Source organism: Stenella coeruleoalba (genome assembly GCF_951394435.1).
Source record: "Stenella coeruleoalba genome assembly, chromosome: 8".
Lineage (NCBI taxonomy): Eukaryota > Metazoa > Chordata > Mammalia > Artiodactyla > Delphinidae > Stenella > Stenella coeruleoalba.
In genome coordinates this window covers 69,294,294-69,312,767 of record NC_137154.1, presented here as the reverse complement: position 1 = coordinate 69,312,767, position 18,474 = coordinate 69,294,294, and the positions used below count along the sequence as shown (strand labels likewise).

The 18,474-nt window shown below is 38.6% G+C and overlaps 1 protein-coding gene across 15 annotated transcripts in view; it reads right to left on the bottom strand.

The window, feature by feature from the left end:
* CEP295 (centrosomal protein 295) overlaps positions 1-18,474 on the bottom strand; it is a 48,321-nt gene that overhangs the window by 4,507 nt on the left and 25,340 nt on the right. For 9 of the 15 annotated variants that reach the window (XM_079928554.1, XM_079928563.1, XM_079928561.1 and 6 more), the window contains 11 exons: positions 18,147-18,239; positions 17,895-17,998; positions 15,644-15,781; positions 15,131-15,228; positions 11,399-14,873; positions 10,177-10,345; positions 9,897-10,040; positions 5,654-5,806; positions 1,945-2,048; positions 1,340-1,436; positions 710-958 (listed from right to left, as the gene is read on the bottom strand). In XM_079928554.1, coding sequence (XP_079784680.1) covers positions 710-958; positions 1,340-1,436; positions 1,945-2,048; positions 5,654-5,806; positions 9,897-10,040; positions 10,177-10,345; positions 11,399-14,873; positions 15,131-15,228; positions 15,644-15,781; positions 17,895-17,998; positions 18,147-18,239 — 4,824 coding nt within the window. Of the gene's footprint in view, positions 1-56; positions 959-1,339; positions 1,437-1,944; positions 2,049-5,653; positions 5,807-9,896; positions 10,041-10,176; positions 10,346-11,398; positions 14,874-15,130; positions 15,229-15,643; positions 15,798-17,894; positions 17,999-18,146; positions 18,240-18,474 lie in introns of those variants that run through there. The other 6 variants (XM_079928565.1, XM_079928567.1, XM_079928566.1 and 3 more) reach the window with 3 other exon arrangements.

Genomic DNA, 18,474 nt, shown 5'->3' with positions numbered 1-18,474 from the left:
AAGGTTATTTTAAGATAACTCCAATTCAACAAAATTACTTGCATTTTTTTCATTACCTGCAGGTGCTTTCAAATTAAGTCCTGCCGTTATCTCTCATGTACAAAAGGGGCAGGTGGTGGCAGTGGTTTGACCAGAACCTTTGACAAATGCAAGTTTCCATTTCTACTAGCCTCAAGGTCTTTATGGGGTTAGTTAGGAGTAAGATGCCATCATGGTCACTGCTTTGTTACAGTAAGCTTTGTTATTCTCAATTAGCTCATTTCAGGATCAGTGATTTGAAAAAAAGAAGAAAAGCTCACTGTACCGAGTGTTGCCACAGGCCAGACACTGCACTTTATCTGCATTATCCCAAACACCCCTCCTTCCACTAGAGACAAAAGAGTAAGCTGCCTGTGGTTTCACAGTTAGGAAACGGTCAAGAGGTCTGATTTCTGAGTTCTTGTGCTCAGTATTGGCAATACTGAGCTACTGTAGTTAACTTTGCAAAGGTGAAGGAAGATCTGCTCATCTCTTCTACACTGTCTCAGTCAGTTTCCAAAGCCCCTCTCTCACTAAGTGCTCTCCTCAGCGTTTTCCATGTTATAACTGCTACAGCAAGCCATCAAAACACAAAGCTCAAACAATCACTACTTTCAACTAAAAAGGATGAAAGGTTAAAAGTTAAAAACACTTAGTTTACGTGAAAGTATTTGTTCACAAATAATTTTACCCCGCAAGTCTGTTTTGTCAGTCATCAAAATTGCTTCATTTATGTACTTGTCTATCATCTGCTGAATGTGTGTCTGACCAGATGTAAATGTTTCCAATGCAGGTAAAAGAGGTTTAAGGGAGTCCTGAGGGTCCTGTCTTTGATAAATAACTTGTGTTGAAGGAACTACAGAACTTAAAACATTTGTTTCCTCTTCTTTACTGGTGGGAGATTCTTGTTCCCTCTGGTCCACAAGCTCTGAAAACGACTCTGAAAATTGGGTTTAATGAAAATATTTAGTGCCTGGGTACTTCCTTTGAGACAGATTTTAGCAGAGAGGCATAGCAATACACATCCACAAGGAATCAGTGCAGCCAAGAAATGTGCTCCGTAGATTCCCACCAACATTAGCAGACCCTCCTCAACGTGCTACTGGAGATCAGCAGAGTGTCTCTGCGTCTGCAGCCCCGTGACTTCGATCACGATTAGAATGTCATACTGTCCAATATTCTAAAGGCATGATTACTTTTGAGATTTAAAGAACAATCCCTCTCAGCACCTTGTGAAAAGCAATGTTGGCTCTCACCGCTGTACTGCAGTGCAACTGGTGCTTCTCTTTCAATTTATTTATAAACATTCTGATATTCTTACCTGTAAGGCTCAAATCTGTGTTTTCATAACTTAAAAAGCTCCCAGTAGAAACAGTTATTGAAGATAATGGCTCATGATAAATTTCTTGTGTTTCAGCCTAAAAATTAAGGAGAACATTAGGCCACAATGTAGGAAGTAATATCTAGAAAAAACCCAAATCACCAACATTAGCAGTTATTTATTCTGAGCTCAGATCAAGTGTAGAAACCTTCATAGTTATAAAGGTCCGTAGTAAAACCTTTTCATCATTGCTCAGAACTGATCAGCCTTTCATACACACACCCCCAGCCCACTCTCACTCCCCCATCAATAAGTCCTCAGTTATCCACTGTCACCTTTACACACACACACACACACACACACACACGCACACCCCTTATTGTTTTAAATTATTCTTTTGCTTCTCAGAACTATAGAGATCATGCATCAGGTAGACTAAGAGGTCTTCTGATGCTCAGATTTGGCTGTTTTCATCACTGATCCACTCCAGTAAGAGCAGATCTCAGAGAACATGGACTTTAATATTCCACAACTTCTGTAAACTAAAAAGACAACAGGAAGCCAAGCAACTCTAACAATGCAGTACACATCAAGACATGACTAACCTTATCATCTGGCTTCACATTTGGACCCAGGTACGTATGGTCTTCTTCCTCCGCAGCGTAACTTAATACTGCATGACTCTCAACCACAGCCTCACTGACCTTGACTAAAATGAGGAAGGAGGGGGAAGGTCTGGATTATGACAAATCAAATTTTTAGCACCAGAGGGCATAATTTCCTGCTTTCCTACAATTTTCTTTCATATTTTGCTTTGTAGAGCTGCCTTATCTTAGACCAAAAAGAAAAAAAAAAAACTCATATTATTATTCATTAAAAGCATTTAGGACTTCCCTGGTGGCACAGTGGTTAAGAATCCACCTGCCAATGCAGGGGACACGGGTTCGAGCCCTGGTCTGGGAAGATCCCACATGCCTCGGAGCAACTAAGCCCGTGTGCCACAACTACTGAGCCTGCGCTCTAGAGCCCATGAGCCACAACTACTGAAGCCCGTGCGCCTAGAGCCCGTGCTCTGCAACAAGAGAAACCACCGTGATGAGAAGCCCGCACACTGCAACGAAGAGTAGCCCCCACTCGCCGCAACTAGAGAAAGCCCGCGCGCAGCAACGAAGACCCAATGCAGCCAAAAATAAACAAAATAAATTAACTAATTAAAAAAAATTTATAGTTAGCACAATATAATTTTTCATGGAAAACTGTAGTTGTCATTATTATTCTATGAATAAAACCCTTTAGAAAAGAGCCAGTATAATGGGAAACGCTTTTGTCATTTAATTTTAACTGAAGAAGGAAGAATATTCAATTATAAGTACAGTGTGATCTCAAAGGTGAGACAAATGCACATAAAAAAGACAAAAACACCAAGTGCAACCAGTGGTTGCTTGAGAATGGTAGGACAAGGAGGAATTCTGCTTCTTTATAACTTGCAGTGCTGTCTAAAATCACAATGAGCATACACTGCTTTTATTATGAATTATCATTCCTAATTACACTTGACATATTAAAAATACATAAAAATTATACTTTCTGTCTCACTATTAGTAATCTGGGTATTCTGAGTTAGTTTTTCTCTTACTCCCAATAGTCAACATTTGTGAGAAAGCCGGCCAAGGCATATGGTCGTCTGTGGCTCTGAAATAGAATAAAATTAAAACTGCTCTGCCAAATATAAACTAAAATTTCTGTCTCATTATCCCCATGATATTATTAAAAGAGATCATGAACGTTAAAAGTATGTTTCTTAGATGTTTGTGTAAGAAATATTTTCTAAGAGGTAACCCAGGACACATACACATGCACACATATGTATCTGTATATGTGTGTAGATACATATATTTATTCATAAAATGATACCTATATTATGGATAATAAAGTAAAAACAGCAAATATCAAATATTATATTTAAATATAATTTGTTTTTAAATACAATTTTTTACCCTCTCCTAGTTCAATTAAAAATATATTACTGTGATACAACTGATTTAACCATTAAACTGTTTTTTGGTTTGGTTTTTTTTTGTGGTACATGGGCCTCTCACTGTCGTGGCCTCTCCCGTTGCGGAGCACAGGCTCCGGATGTGCAGGCTCAGCGGCCGTGGCTCACGGGCCTAGCCGCTCCGCGGCATGTGGGATCTTCCCAGACCGGGGCACAAACCCGTGTCCCCTCCATCGGCAGGTGGACTCTCAACCACTGCGCCACCAGGGAAGCCCTAAACTGTTATTTGGTTGCTTCTTTACACACTAAAATTTTAAGTGAAGAAAGTAAGAGATGGTGAAACTTTATAGTGAGTTTTTATTTTTTCTTAAGCAGCTCATTTCAAAAGCTAGTTGTGAGATGAGAAATTACGGGTTTACCATTTCGTAATCACAGTCCTATAACTGTTATTATCTGTAACAAACCAAAGAAGATTCCCCCAGAGGAGGGTGGCCAGGAGGCGACCAGTAGCACTTGGGTAGTGATAAGAATTGAAAAATAAAAATAAGGGAAAGAAGCAAGGTCAGAGTTAAATAAACTTCAGTGAAACTGCAGTTTTGTGAAGGTGTTAAATGAGGGGAGAAAAGTCTGAACATGTCTGAACATAGACAAAACCATGAATACCGTCCAAACCACTAAAATGACCTATCGAAGGGCTTCCCTGGTGGCGCAGTGGTTGAGAGTCCACCTGCTGATGCAGGGGACACGGGTTCGTGCCCCGGTCCGGGAGGATCCCACATGCTGCGGAGCAGCTGGGCCCGTGAGCCATGGCCACTGAGCCTGCGCGTCCGGAGCCTGTGCTCCGCAACGGGAGAGGCCCCAACAGTGAGAAGCCCGCGTACCGGAAAAAAAAAAAAAAAAAATGACCTATCGTCTCCTTATCCTGGCTAACATGAGTGACTGCTGCTTAATCAAGTACAGCTTTACTTAGCCTAACTCCATTATTCCTACCTCCTAGGGAAGAATTTTGTAGGTATCCAGTAACAGGATCACCCTGGCTTCCTGATAATATCCAATACTAACAAACAAAGCCCTATTTCAAAATACTTAAACCCTCCTCAAAATCACCTAATAAAGCCCAAATCTTATAGTAAGTCCCTTCTAATACCCTCTCACTAATTCATTGGCCTCATGGTTCCCCACGGTGTGCATTCTCCCTCACTACAAGTCAAAGCACCCAGCTTTCTTCAATTACATGTGTGTTCTTGGTAGTCTTTGGCTAGAGGACATTGACAGGTAGAATAAAAAGGAATGCAAGTATTCACTGGCTAAATCTAAAAAAATGGTAATGGTTTTTATTTTAAAATGTCAAAAACTACAATTCATTGGAAATTATATTTTGTAGTTATTTCAATCTCCAATCAAAAAAGGAGAAGCTAAAGTCAATTTTTCTACAAACCCTCAAAAAGAAAATAGGTCTTGCTCATCTCTCATTGTATTAAACTCTAGATACAACTAAGATAACAATTATCCAAGTATATGTGACAGCTAAAATAAAAAGAAATCTGGTTAGAAAAGGCAACTACTTAAAAGGTGCTTTAGAACTAATGAAGCAGTACTGGAACTATGCTTTGCAGGGTCAATATTATACATATAAAATAGCTTGTTATAAATATGCACAAATTCAAAAGCGAGAAAATTAACATCAGTTGTCTGGGTGGCAGAATTAAGTGATTTAAAGTTTTTTCCTTGTAACTTGTTCCTTAATACTTTCCAAATATTTAAAACTAAACATAAAACAGCTTGTTTAGAATGCCACAGATAGAACTTTTAAAAGATAATACTCAGTAGTATTTAATTAAATGTGGATTGTTACAAATAGGCTTAAACACAAAATGTGTAGAGTTTGCCAACTGTAAAAACCTCATACCCTTACATACCTCCTACTAACATTTACTTATTTAGTGAAACAATTTAAAAGTGTAATTAATTATTCTCTAAATAAACTTCACTTCCCTCATTCAACTTTTTGTGTACAGAAATAATATAGGCTTCTTACGGAAAAATAATTTCACATTATGTAAACATATGAAATAGAAGTGTGAAACCCAACCTCCAACAAAGATTAACCCATACCTAAACTTTGGTGATTCTTATTCCAGACAGTTTTCAAATGCATGAACACAGACTTTTCTCCCCTCATTTTTAACACCTTCACAAAACTGCAGTTTCACTGAAGTTATTTACCATTTTTCGTTACAAATAACACTACAATAACTATCTTTTGTCCACATATTCTTATGCACAGCAATTCCAGTTTCAACTTCTTTCTCTCTTACCTGCTTTATCAGAGTCATCACCACAGATGCTCTCCTGGGCAGCTGGGTGAAGATGACCAAATGGATCACAGTCCAGGGGGCTCCCAAGAAAACTCTGTTCTCGGCTTACTGAGACCCTCAGTGGGTCTCTGTCTTGGTAAAAGTCTGGTTTACCTGGGAGGGAAAAAAAATTGACTCACTGGATTTCCACTTACGTTTCTAGTTAAAACTAAAATGGCAATTTAGATTATGGGTAAAAACCTAAACTCTTAAAGACTTAATCAGTGTAGCAAGAAAATAGTAACTGCTTGACTTTCACACAGCCTTTAATTATTTCACTTCAATTTTACTAAGTTTTTAATGAAACTCCTACTTCCTAATGATAGAAAATGCTTCAGTACTGACTAATCACAGGAAAAATGCCTGGAAAAATTATTAACCATTAAGTTTTATAAGGAATAATATGCATTCATAACATAAAGTTCAAAAACAGCTACAGCTAATCTGTGGTATTAGAGATCAAGATAGGGGTTTACCCTGGGGAGAAGAGGAGGAAGAGTAATTGCGAGAGTACGAGGGAAGAGTTTATGGAGTTCTCTAACATTCCAGTTCCTGACCTGGATGGTGTTTACCTGAGGGTGATTATCAAAGTAATAATCACTGAAATAAACACTTATGACTGAAATAAACACTCATGAAACAAAGAAAGGAGTGGGAGACGCTCAGAAGTAGAAGCTAATTTACTGTGCAGAACCCCAGAAAAACTTGGGAATTAAAGGCAAGAGGTATTACAAAAGGAAGGTGTGAATCAGGGAACTGAAAACAGGAGAATGTTTAAAAACATGTACATGGAAAAGATCCCTCCCATCACCTGAGATTCCTATCTCTCAACATCATCCCCAGAGAAGACTAAAGGTTTATCCTCTAGAGAAACTGAATCCTATACACTCTGCAATCAAATTTATAGCAGACTCTCAAACTGGTAAAGTGTCAAAGGATTACCTTTCTAAGGGGAAAGGTGCAGTAGTTGACAGGATTTGGACCTGTGTGGGGAAACCCCAATGGATTTCTAGTCTATCGTCTTAACCACTTGGCCACAACTACATGAATCCAATACACTCTGAATTTAGGGGGATCAGGCACTGAAAGGGGCAAGTGTGGAGGTAAGAAAAAGAATGCCATAAGGAAATCAGAGGTACTAAAAGAAAGTTTGCACCCTCGACTCAGATCCCCCCAGGTCTGGCTCCATAAGAGCAACAGCCAGGCTTGTATCAAACTTGGAGGATCTTTCTTTGGAGAAACTAAACTGTAAATTGCTCAGGGGAAAGAACCACAGATACTAAGCTGAGGGTCCTCAAGGAAAAGCCACATTTTCCAGTGAAATCCAGAAGTAAATAAGGTCCCCACCTATAGAATTTCCAATTAGCCATTCAGTGTTCCGCTCAAATATGCAAGATATTAGAGAAAAGCCTCTAAAATTTCAGACAGAAAAAAAAAAGGAAGAACCCAGACAAACAGAGAAAATACAGGACCCCAAACAAGCAAAAACCTATAAATATTCAAAGTAGGCAGTATTTTGCATCCATGAAACAAGAGCAGGATGCTACAAAAAGAAAATACCAGAAAGGAGGGCAAGCTTTTAGAAACTATACTTTGAGAGCCAAATAAAAATTCCTAAGAAATGTTACAAGAAAAAGCTGAGAAAATTCTCCCAGAAAGTAAAGCCTAAAGAAATAAGACTATAGGGAAGAAATAAGACTACAGGGACTTCCCTAGTGGTCCAGTGGGTAGGACTCCATGCTCCCAATGCAGGGGGTCTGGGTTAGATCTCTGATCAGGGAACTAGATCCTGCATGCATGCCACAACTAAGAGTTCGCATGCTGCAACTAAGGAGTCCACAGGCCACAACTAAAAAAAAAAAGATTAAGACCCAGCGAAGCCAAAAAAAAATAAGTAGAATACAGAGAAGAAAATTGGAATATTATAGCTCAGTGTTTCTCAATATTAACTTTATCATCACCCACCTAAGGAACCCTTTCAAGACTTTTTTCCTAATTGCCTCCTAACTCCATGAAACTTAATAACTATATATACTGTATATCTTTTTTTTTTAATACTGTATATCTTTTTATGTACATTTGTGCTTTGGTACATAAAGAGTAAGACTTTTTCATCTCCCTGCGAAGCAATTTTCATCCCCTTTGGGGACAACAATAACCTTGTTAAGAATGTATCATCCAATATCGCACTAAAAGATGTTCTCACAAACAGAGAAAATGATGTGATCTCAAATTATTTTAGCAGTGTTTAATATTTGGCTTAATTTTTGCTAAAATCCATTGCCAACTACAGAAGTAAATACAAGAAGAAACACCTAGGAGACTTGAAAAGTGACTGTGTCTGGTGAGTAGCATCAAGGGGTGGGGGGGGTGTAGGGGCAGAAAGAAATGCTGTTTCATGTTGTAACCTTTTAGCACTATTTGCCTATAATATTTTGACTAAAAGTATTACCCAAAGAAGTGTGATGAAGGCTATGATGAAAGCTCCCAAAGAGCACATGAGAGGGATGCCTGACAGCTCATGGAAAGTTTATGCCACACAAGTGGCACTTACCTCACCCCTGAAGGGAGGGAGTGAGACCATGAAGGGCCTTGTGGGTGAAGCTAGGGACTTAAGACTTCATTTAGACTTATTCCTCCAGTCAAAGGGAAACGAATGAAGAATTTAAACATGGAGCAATAGAGGCAGATTACTCTGAGTACACCATGGGAAAATGAATGAGAGTAATGCTAGACTGGAAACAGGGAGACATGGGGAGTTGTAGCAGCCCTTCAAGAAAGAAATGACAGCCTGAATTAAAAGAGTGGTAGTGGGAATAGAAACAAATGGAGAGATTCCAGAGTTGATCAACTAGAACTGAGAAGAACTGGTACTCTGTAGGTGTCGCAGAGGTATAGACAAGGAAATTCCTTGTCAAGACTTACATCTGGGTTCCTTGTCAAGACTTACATCTGGGTTCTTTTCATTGAAAAAAGCCTGAAGGATAAGGAGGTGGAGGTGAGGGAATATATAGCTTTCCCTTTTAGATAGGCTATTTTTGCAGTCTCATACACAACTCATTAAATTATAGGAATCAATGGTCGGAATTTCCCAATGCTCATTCTGAGTTAGGGAAAGCACCAATCAATTCCTGAACAGTTGTGTTTACCAAATAGTGCAAAATGAAGAAAAGCTTCCAAAGCCTAGTAATAAATAGAATCATTACTTTGTTATAATTTCCATAAGACATAAGGAGAAAGTAAAAAGGGGAATGATTCTTAAGAGTTATTCTGAATCTCTACTTTCTTAAACTCTTTTAGCCCGAAACAAAGGTACAATATTTTATGGCTTTAAGACCAAAATAGCTAATATTAACATTACATTTCTAAGTACCTTTCTACTGACAAAGTTATTTTCCCCCTTAAAAAAGAATTTGCTTTGGGCTTCCCTGGTGGCGCAGTGGTTGGGAGTCCACCTGCCAATGCGGGGGATGCAGGTTCGTGCCCCGGTCCGGGAGGATCCCGCATGCCGTGGAGCGGCTGGGCCTGTGGGCCATGACCGCTGGGCCTGCGCATCCGGAGCCTGTGCTCCGCAATGGAAGAGGCCACGGCAGTGAGAGGCCCGTGTACCGCAAAAAAAAAAAAAAGAATTTGCTTTGATAGATTTGATCAAGAGAATTATCTGGTTGAGTCTGAAATCTAGAAATAATTATAAAATGAAAATAGGGCTATTTAGTAAGGATCGCAGGGAGGAATTTTTCTAGATAATTGAATCTAGGAAGAAGTACAGTGAAGAAACATACATGTTACAACTGCTCTTAAAGCCAGGGTCTTAAGCACCATGATTATCCTGTGAAAGATACAGGAAAAGAGCAGTGAAGGTACTGAAGTGAAAGAGCAGCAAGGCAGAAGAGAAAAAACTGGGTTATATCCTAGAGAAACTGGTTTAGAAAGGAAGCAGAGGGAAGCAAAAGTGTCAGAATAATGGATAGCAAAGAATTTTTGTCTACTATCAATTGCTTTTCCTCATATATAAAGAAACTAGTTACCTAATGACACATTTCTTTAAGTCCACATTTTAAATACTGTTTGTAGAAACCATTTTTCCCCTTCATGAGTACTCATAGTCTAAGTTTCCTCAACAACAAAATATTTAGCATCCTGAAAAAACTGTAGAAAACTGGCAAATATTAAAAAATCATATTTTATCAAACCATCTGTTTACCTAGTATAGAAGTTCTGCCACTTGCTGGTGATTCTACCTCTTGTATGGCACTAAGTTCATGTTGGTTCAAGTCCAATCCACCTTTAACTTTTGCTACAGGTGGTTTTGAGGATTTCCCACCCAGTTCTTTGTCCTGATGCTCCCCTATCAAGTCAAAGACAAAGTTAGGCACAATACAAATCTGTTAACGAAACAAACTTCTTCAACCGGCAAGTTGCAGGAGGTTAAAATAAAGAATCATCATCAGGATAATCAGTACAATAAAATGCAATTATCTTACCACTTTGCTGGGCATTACTATCTTCTGAAAGGAGCTGATTATCATCACAGTTTCTCCTGCCTGCAGTACCAATGTTTTCCTGATTGTCTTTGGCTAGATCTTGGAGATGAACAAGGCATTCTCTGAGCTTCTTAGTTTCAAAATCATTTTCAACTGTGGGCTTACTTGTCTGAAAAAGTAGACAGACGAGGGTGGGGATGACATAAAATGAAGATCATGTGAAGAAGTCATTAGATTTATATCTCTGTCCTTCAGTTAGAACATCAACCACATGAACAGCTCCATCAACCACATTATTACAATTTTATCTATAGATAAAAAATGAGAAGTACTTCTAATATTGAAAGGGTAATAATTCCATTGAAAAGTACAACCAGTCACAGCCTCGGACCTTACAAACAGCCTCCACTGCACCTTTCAATAAGAGATTATACTTGAGTATCCCTCTCTGCTTTTCTTTTCCCATTCCTTTTCCTTAAAATGACCAGTAAATCCCCAGAACTCAAGTTCTCATGAACGCAACTCAAGCTTCTCCTGAGCATCAAAGGACTGTAGAATTCTGTTTAGGCTAACTCATAAATTTAGGAAGTGGCCTTTTAAAATAAAATGGACACATTCATATATAGGAGAATATACTGTCTCCCATATAGAGAAGCTATGAATAGTCATCTGAGTGACCACATCAGAGTCCTCTCAACAATTCAGTCACAAGCAGCCGGTCCGGCGGTCCATCAGCCTAAAATCACACCACTTTTATAACAGATGTTAATATTGTCACTTATGGAAAAAGATGGTACTGATTTTGATTCTACACAAATGTCAACGAAGTGCTATACAGAAAGCACAAAGTCTGCCATTTGCCTAAGACAAATTCTGCTAACTAGTTATTTTACAATTTAATCATCTTGTGGTAAGCTCAAAATCCTTCATAACAAAACTTCAAAAGGCAACCTACATTTTCCATGATGTTTGAGTTTGGTTGTATCAAACCAGTGGCTGAAATTAGTTGGGCTTCAAATAACTATCAACTTCATAAACGCCATGCAAGGTGGATCAATTTTTACCTTTTAATTTCCACGTTAAGGTAGAAAATTAAAGGTCAAACCACTTATTCTCAGTAACTAAGAACTTATTTTGACCTAGGATTGAAACAAATATTTAGCTTGGCCGAGTTGGGTTATTGTCGATGTTTAATTCTTAGATATTCAAGATTAATACATACCTGACTGTCTTTAAAGAAATCCTTCAAGGTCTCCTGATGTTTCTGAATGTGCTGCTGCAATGCTGTTTGTCTCTGTACAAGCAATTCTTCTTGGGCTTTTTGGCCATAATGCAGAATTTCTTTTTGTAGCTCCATCTGCTTCTGAAGTCCCAAATTATCTTGCTGAGCTAAGAGAGGTTGTGAAAAACTCAAAAATCTATCTTGAAGTCTTGGGCTCATAGAAGCACTTGAAGGAGCTGCATGTTCATTCTTGGCTGAATACAATTCACAAACGTTTTTAGATTTTACTTCAGCAAAAGGTAGTGGAATAAATGAATGCTCTCTTTCCTTGGGTAGAAACATAGAAGGAACAGGCTGCTCAGAAGAGTCACCTGCAATCAGCTCTGCTTGCTTGTTTAAAAGCAGTTCTTCCTGAGCTTTTTCATTAAAACGTAGCACTTCTCTCTGTAAGCCCAACTGTGCTGACACATGATCTTGCTGAGGCAGAAAAGCCTGGGATAAACTCAAAAGCCTATCCTGAGACCCTGGAATCTCAGGATGACTTGAGGAAACAGTATTGTCACTTCTGGTTGGAAGAGATTTTTGGATTCTTTCAGAGTCAGCAACAGGCAGTGCTATGTGGGATAAGGATGAAGAGGTGCTGGTCTGCTCAGGTGAGACCCTTTTCTCCAATTTACTTAGTCTTTGCAAAAGCAATTCTTCTCGGACTTCCTGTCTAGAATGAGTGGCTTTCCTCTGTATGTCTAACTGCTCTTGAAGTGCCTTCAAATCACCATGGAGAGGTTGGATAAAATGCTCAGATGACTTTTCCTCAAATTTATATTGTCTGGGCAAAACCAACTCTTTCTGGGTTTTCTCGCTACATGGAAGGGGACCTGTCTGTGTATACACGTGTTCCTGTTGAAATGTAATCGGATAATCTTGTTGAGGTAAAACAGGCTGTGGTAAACCCAAAAGCCTATCAGGCAACCTTGGTATCTCAGAATGACGAGGGGAGACTATATTATCACCCTTAGTTGAACAAGGTTCTTGGATTCTACCAGCTTCACTAAGAGGCAATGGAGCAAAAGGCCGCTGTACAACTAGGGGCAGGAAGGAAGAGGTGCCAACCTGCTCGGGAGATATTCTTCCCTTCCACTCACTCTGTTTATGCAGAAGCAATTCTTGCTGAGCTTCCTGTCTAGACTGAATGATGGCTTCCCTCTGCGTAGCTAACTGTTCTTGAAGTGCCTTCAAATTATCTTGTTGAGGCTGGATAAGCTGTGATATCTTCAAAAGTCTATCCTGCAATTCTGGGATCTGAAAATGGCTTGAAGGAATTCTACTCTCACTCTCTGCTGAAAGAGGTTCCCGGGTTGTAAGAGATTCAGCAGAAGGCAATGAAGGAAAAGAAAGCTGTTCTAACTGGGGTGTGAAGGAGGGGCCAGTTTGTTCAGAAGATACATTCCCTTGGGTCTTCTGGCTAAACTGAAGGGCCTCCTCTTCTGTGTCTAACCATTCTTGGTGTCCTTCCAAATTATCTTGTAGAGGTTGTATATGTCGAGAAAACCCCAGAAGTCTTTCTTGAAATCTTGGGATCTTCCAATGGCTTAAGGGAACTGTACTGTCACTCCTGAATGACATATAGTCCTGGAATTTTTCAGATTCAGCTCCCTGAGACAGAGATAAAGAGGTGCCAGTCTGTTCAGAAGGAATTTTTGTTTCTAATTCACTTTGTTTGTGTACAAATTCCTGAGTTTCTTGTTTAGCACCAAGTATTACCCTCTGAATGTGCGACTGACCTTCGAGTGTTGTTAGATTTTCCTGCTGTGGCAGGCTATGCTGTGGAAAACTAAGAGGCTCATCCTGAAATGCTGGCATTACCAAATGACTTGAGGGAGTAACACTCCCCTTCTCAGAGAAATAAAAGTTCTGAATTCTTCTAGGCTCAGTTTTAGAAGAAGCTTGTGAAGCAACTGAATGTTGAGTGACCACTGGCAGGAATGAAGAACTCATCTGCACAGACTTAGAGTCTTCCAAATCCCTTTGTCTATGTAAAAGTAATTCTGCCTGGGCTTCATGCCTGGCCTGAAGAGCATCCCTCTGTGCAGTCAGCTGTTCTTGGAGCAACTTCAAACTATCATGCAAAGGGTGGAACTGCTGTAGGAAACTTGAAGACCCATCCTGAAATTTGGGGATTTCAGATTGGATTGAGAGACTTTCCTTCTCACTCTTAGATGAATACTGGTCCTGGATTTTTCCAGATTGAGTACCAGCAGAAGGTAGTGAAGTAAATGTATGCTGAGCTCCTTGAGATGGGACAGAAGGGGGCTCAGTCTGTTCAGCCCATACTCTTCCATCCAATTCACTCTGTTTATGTACACATAATACTTCCTGGGCTTCCCGTCTAGCCTGAAAGCGGTCCCTCTGAATATTTAACTGTTCTTGGAGAAATTTAAAATTAAGCCTATCCTGAAGTTGTGGGACCCCAGGATGGCCTGAGGAAACTGTAGTCTCTTTCTTGGTTGGAGAAGATTCCTGGATTCTCCCTGACTCAGCTTTGGCAGAAGGCAGTGAAGCAAAAGAATCCAGAGGTACCAATGGAAGGAATACAGAAAGGCCAGTTTGCCCTTCCAATTCTTTCTGTTTGCACAAAAGCAATTGTTCCTGAGCTTCCTGTCTTAACCGAAGAACTTCTTTCTGTAGGTCTAACTGTTTTTGGAGAGCCTTCAAATTACTTTGCTGGGCTATGATATTCTCTGAGAATGGCAAAGACTTATCCTGCATTTGGCCAACTACAGAATGGCTTACAGAAACTACACTTTTGCTCCCAGTTGAAAAGCATTCCTGGATTTTTCCAGACTCAACTTCAGTAGGCAGAGAACTAAAAGAATGCTCAGCTACCAATGGTAGGAATGAAGAAGGTTCAATTAACTTAGACGATATACTTTCATTGTTCTCTGAGAACATTTGCTGGGAGTCTAAAGTTTGAAAAGTTGTTGCCCCAGATATTTCAGCTCTTTCTCTGGCATCCTGTACTATCAGTGGCTTATCATGTGACAAAGCCCTTGAAAGTGTATGAGAGTCTTTAGGGACCAATTTATAGTCTCTCTGTTGTGTTTCAGTCTGTGAGAGTTGCTTTGGCTGTTCCTGTGATTCCAAAGCTTGCTCGGCTAAAACATCTGAAGTAACTAATGTTTTGGTTGTTTCTACCTGTCTTTGTGGAAAGCGATGTTGTCTTGGAACCTGAAAATCTTGCTCTAATTTGGAGATCTGTACGGGTTGCATAGGTTGTTTGTTAGGACTCAACTTGGGTCTCTGACCTTGATCCTCATGTTCTGATGTAACAGCGGATCTTTCAGATTTCTGTGGTGGTACTGATGTAACAGAACCAGGTATCAATGGTGCAGCTGACATGGATAGGTACTTTCCTTTTAACATAGTCTGATAGTCGAGTAATCGTTTCCTGGCTGTTTCAACAGACTGTTTGTGAAGCCTACCCAAAACAAACAAGCATTATTCTTTTTGATTAAAAAAAATGCCCCACATTCTTAAGTGTTTATACATTAAATTCAATCTAGGGGTGGCCATAATCAAGGCAGAAATGGAACAATGTTATTAACATTGCTCTTTGAGAAATCTACATGCCATAGTTCTAAAGGGAATCCTGATAAGACCTTCATATAAACCAAATAAGAAATCCTGAAAATGTAGCCACACACTATCACATATAAATTGTACCCTAGCTAATACCTGTTTTGCTGTAATAGCTGTTGTTGATAGTTATAAATCATCTGCCTGTGATTATCTTCATCAGAACTTATGGTGCATGATGCTGGCGCAGTGCCAACCTAATAAAAGACAAAGATACTAACTAAAAGGCAAATCCAGAAATAAGTACTAAAGTACTTTACATAAACTGATGTTCTATAATTGTAAACTTCCATATAGCTTTATTTTTCATAAAAAAGACTGGCATTTCCATTGTTAAGAAATGAAGTAATCTACCACTCTCCTTTAGTGTCAAGCCCAAGAGCTCAACATACACATTACATACAAGTCATGGTCACATATATTAGCACCCTGTAGAAACTGAAAGATGAAAGTCATTAGGTTTGTATAAAGTTATTTTTACATATACATTATTTTTTTAAAAAATTATCAAATACAAATTAGAATTGCACTTTACTTTTCTGAATGCTAAGATTGCCCACACTTCTTTATCCCCCAACAATCTATGTAGGGATTAGATTTCCTGCATCGTACCCCAGTCTGTTGAGTTTTTTTTCTTTTTTCTTCTTCCAGCTGAGCTCTGAAGCAATCAGTTTCTAATGTTAATTTCTGTTGTTCAATTTGTTCAAGTAATTCCAACTGTTTTTGCTTTTGTTCTTCTATTTCCATTATCTAAATAACAAAAATACTATTGATTTATTAACAACAAACTCATGCCAAAGAAAAGTTTATATGCATTACAATGAAAAGAAACAGGTCTCATCACCAAGAGTACCAATTACCCAAGAAGAAAGTGGTGACGTTTTATCTGTTATTGCCACTACCAGAGGGAGGACGGAAGCAAGAGACAGGAAAAGGGGAAAGGAGGAAAAGGGAGAGAAGTAAAAATAAACATATTAACTATTTCTATTTCCTGGGAGCACAGGGAAACCTTGATCACCACTGAAGCATCACCGCCAGAGAAGTAGCAAATTCTGTGTTCACATCTTTAATTTTACCTTGTTCTCAGTAAGAATAATGCCTAAGAAATTAAATATCGAGAATGCTCACAACACTTTGATTTCTCAAGCATACTCATAAAAGGGTGCCGTTATCTACAAGCTAAATAAAAGTACAGTGAGCAACATTCAGTCCTTACTGTCAGGCATTAAAGAGATGGAAAATAATGGCAGAGTGATGACAAATAAACTCAAAATTATACCAACACATACACACATAAATCCAAGAACTAAAAACATGTGTTAAAGTAACTGTAAGGTTCCTGAGGACAGGGACTAGTCTGTCTGGTTGCCTGTTAAATCCAACACCTAGTAGTCCTTGAAACATATATAAGACACATATACTGAATAAATAGAAAAGGGAATGTATGTGAAGTTTTATTAAGAGAAATACGTCTACTAGAGATAATGAAAAATGATCTTGTTTTCAAAATTTAAAATGTCTCAATATGATATTACCTATTCTTAATCAGGCAATAGTGGCTATAGCTTAGTTCCTATCTTCACCTTCCTTTCCTTCACTCATAGGAGCCACGGAATTTAAACCATTTACAGTTTTGTAGTAACTCTAGAACTGCACTATCAATATAGTAGTCACTAGCTACATGTGACTATTAAAATTTACATCAACCCAAAACAAATAAAATTTAAAATTCAGTTTCTCAGTTGCACTACTCATACTTCAAGTATTCAACAGCCCATGTAGGTAGCAGCTACCATACTGAACATAGATATGGAATGTTTCCATTACTGTAGAAAATCTACTGGACAATACTGCTTTAGAATATTGATTAGAAAGCATTTATCTGAGACTTAAAATATTGGCTCATAGAATTGTCATCCCTCAGCTGCATTTTTATAAAAACTATGACTATAAACTGACTGGCTTAGTAACAATTAGCCTCTTTCGAGGTAATCTGTGTTAAGAAAATCTTTCATTAAAGTAGAAGGGACAAATATTACAGTTACGGAAGTTGAATTTAAAATTTTTCTTTGAAACACAGTTTTTCAAAAAAACTTTTGGGATTACAAAGCCCAGATCAATGTTTAATATTATGACAGGGACTCATTTATTCAACAAATATTTATTGAGTACTTACTATGTGTAAAGCATTGTACAAGAAACTATGTAGGATAAATTGACTTTTTAAAAAAGACAGTCTCGGACTTCCCTGGTGGTCCAGTGGCTAAGACTCCATGCTTCCACTACAGGGGGCATGGGTCGATCCCTGGTCGGGGAAGTTCCACATGCCCATGGTGAGGCAAAAAAAAAAAAAAAAAAAAAAAAAGATAGTCTCTGCCTTTAAAAAACTGATAAATTTTATAGGGAAGATAAGATACATACCAGAGTATAAAATACAAAGCAGAATGCAATAAGGGTCAAATGAGTAGTACAAGTAAAGATGAAGTAAGTACCTTCTATCAAATGAATGTGTAAGACAAGGCAGAAGAAATGGTATCAAAAGTAGCCAGATGTTAAGACAAATTTCACCGGTCAAGTAAAACTATAGTACATAGGGGAAGAAAGAAACCTTTAAAAATAAAATTTCAGGGACTTCCCTGGTGGTCCAGTGGTTAAGACTCCACACTCCCAATGCAGGGGGCCTGAGTTCGATCCCTGGTTAGGGAACTAAGATCCCACTTACCTCAACAAAGCCTGAACACTGCAACTACTGAGCCTGCGCACTCTAGGACCTGCTCACCACAACTAGAGAAGCCCATGCGCCGCAACGAAGACCCAGTGCAGCCAAAATGAATATAAAAATAAAATAAAAATTTCAAATTACCTGTTTCTGCCTTGCTGCCATTCTAATTCTGGCTGCTTCTTCCTGAGGATGAAGTAGAACTGAACTCTGAGCTACTGCTGTGATAGGCTGAGTCTCTTTCATTTCTAAGAGAATCCCCAAAGCAATAATTAGTTTCAATACTTTAGAATTTGATACCACTGTAATATCTTTTGTTCATTACATGTAATTTTATTAGGAAAAAGATGTGAAGAATCAAGCAAGTTTAATTTGAGAATATGATAAAAGAAATACCTTGTTCCTTTTCAGAGTCTGTATTGAATGAAAGTGGTTTATCTTCACTAGTAAGTGGTCCAGAGTCAACTGTTAGCGTGTCACTTTCAACATCTGGAATAGATACACCATTATGAACATATTTTCACTGTCAAAACTTAAATCTGACAAATGTAACAAAAATCTACATTCAGATTAACATTGGTCCACCTGAGTGTCTTATTTAGTTAAGATCCAGCCACCTTCCAGAGACCACATATTTTATCCAATAAATTCTAGCCTAATACAAAAAGACCTAAGACTAAAATTATAAACAAAAAAGAAAAAACGAAGAACTGACTTAAAAGGT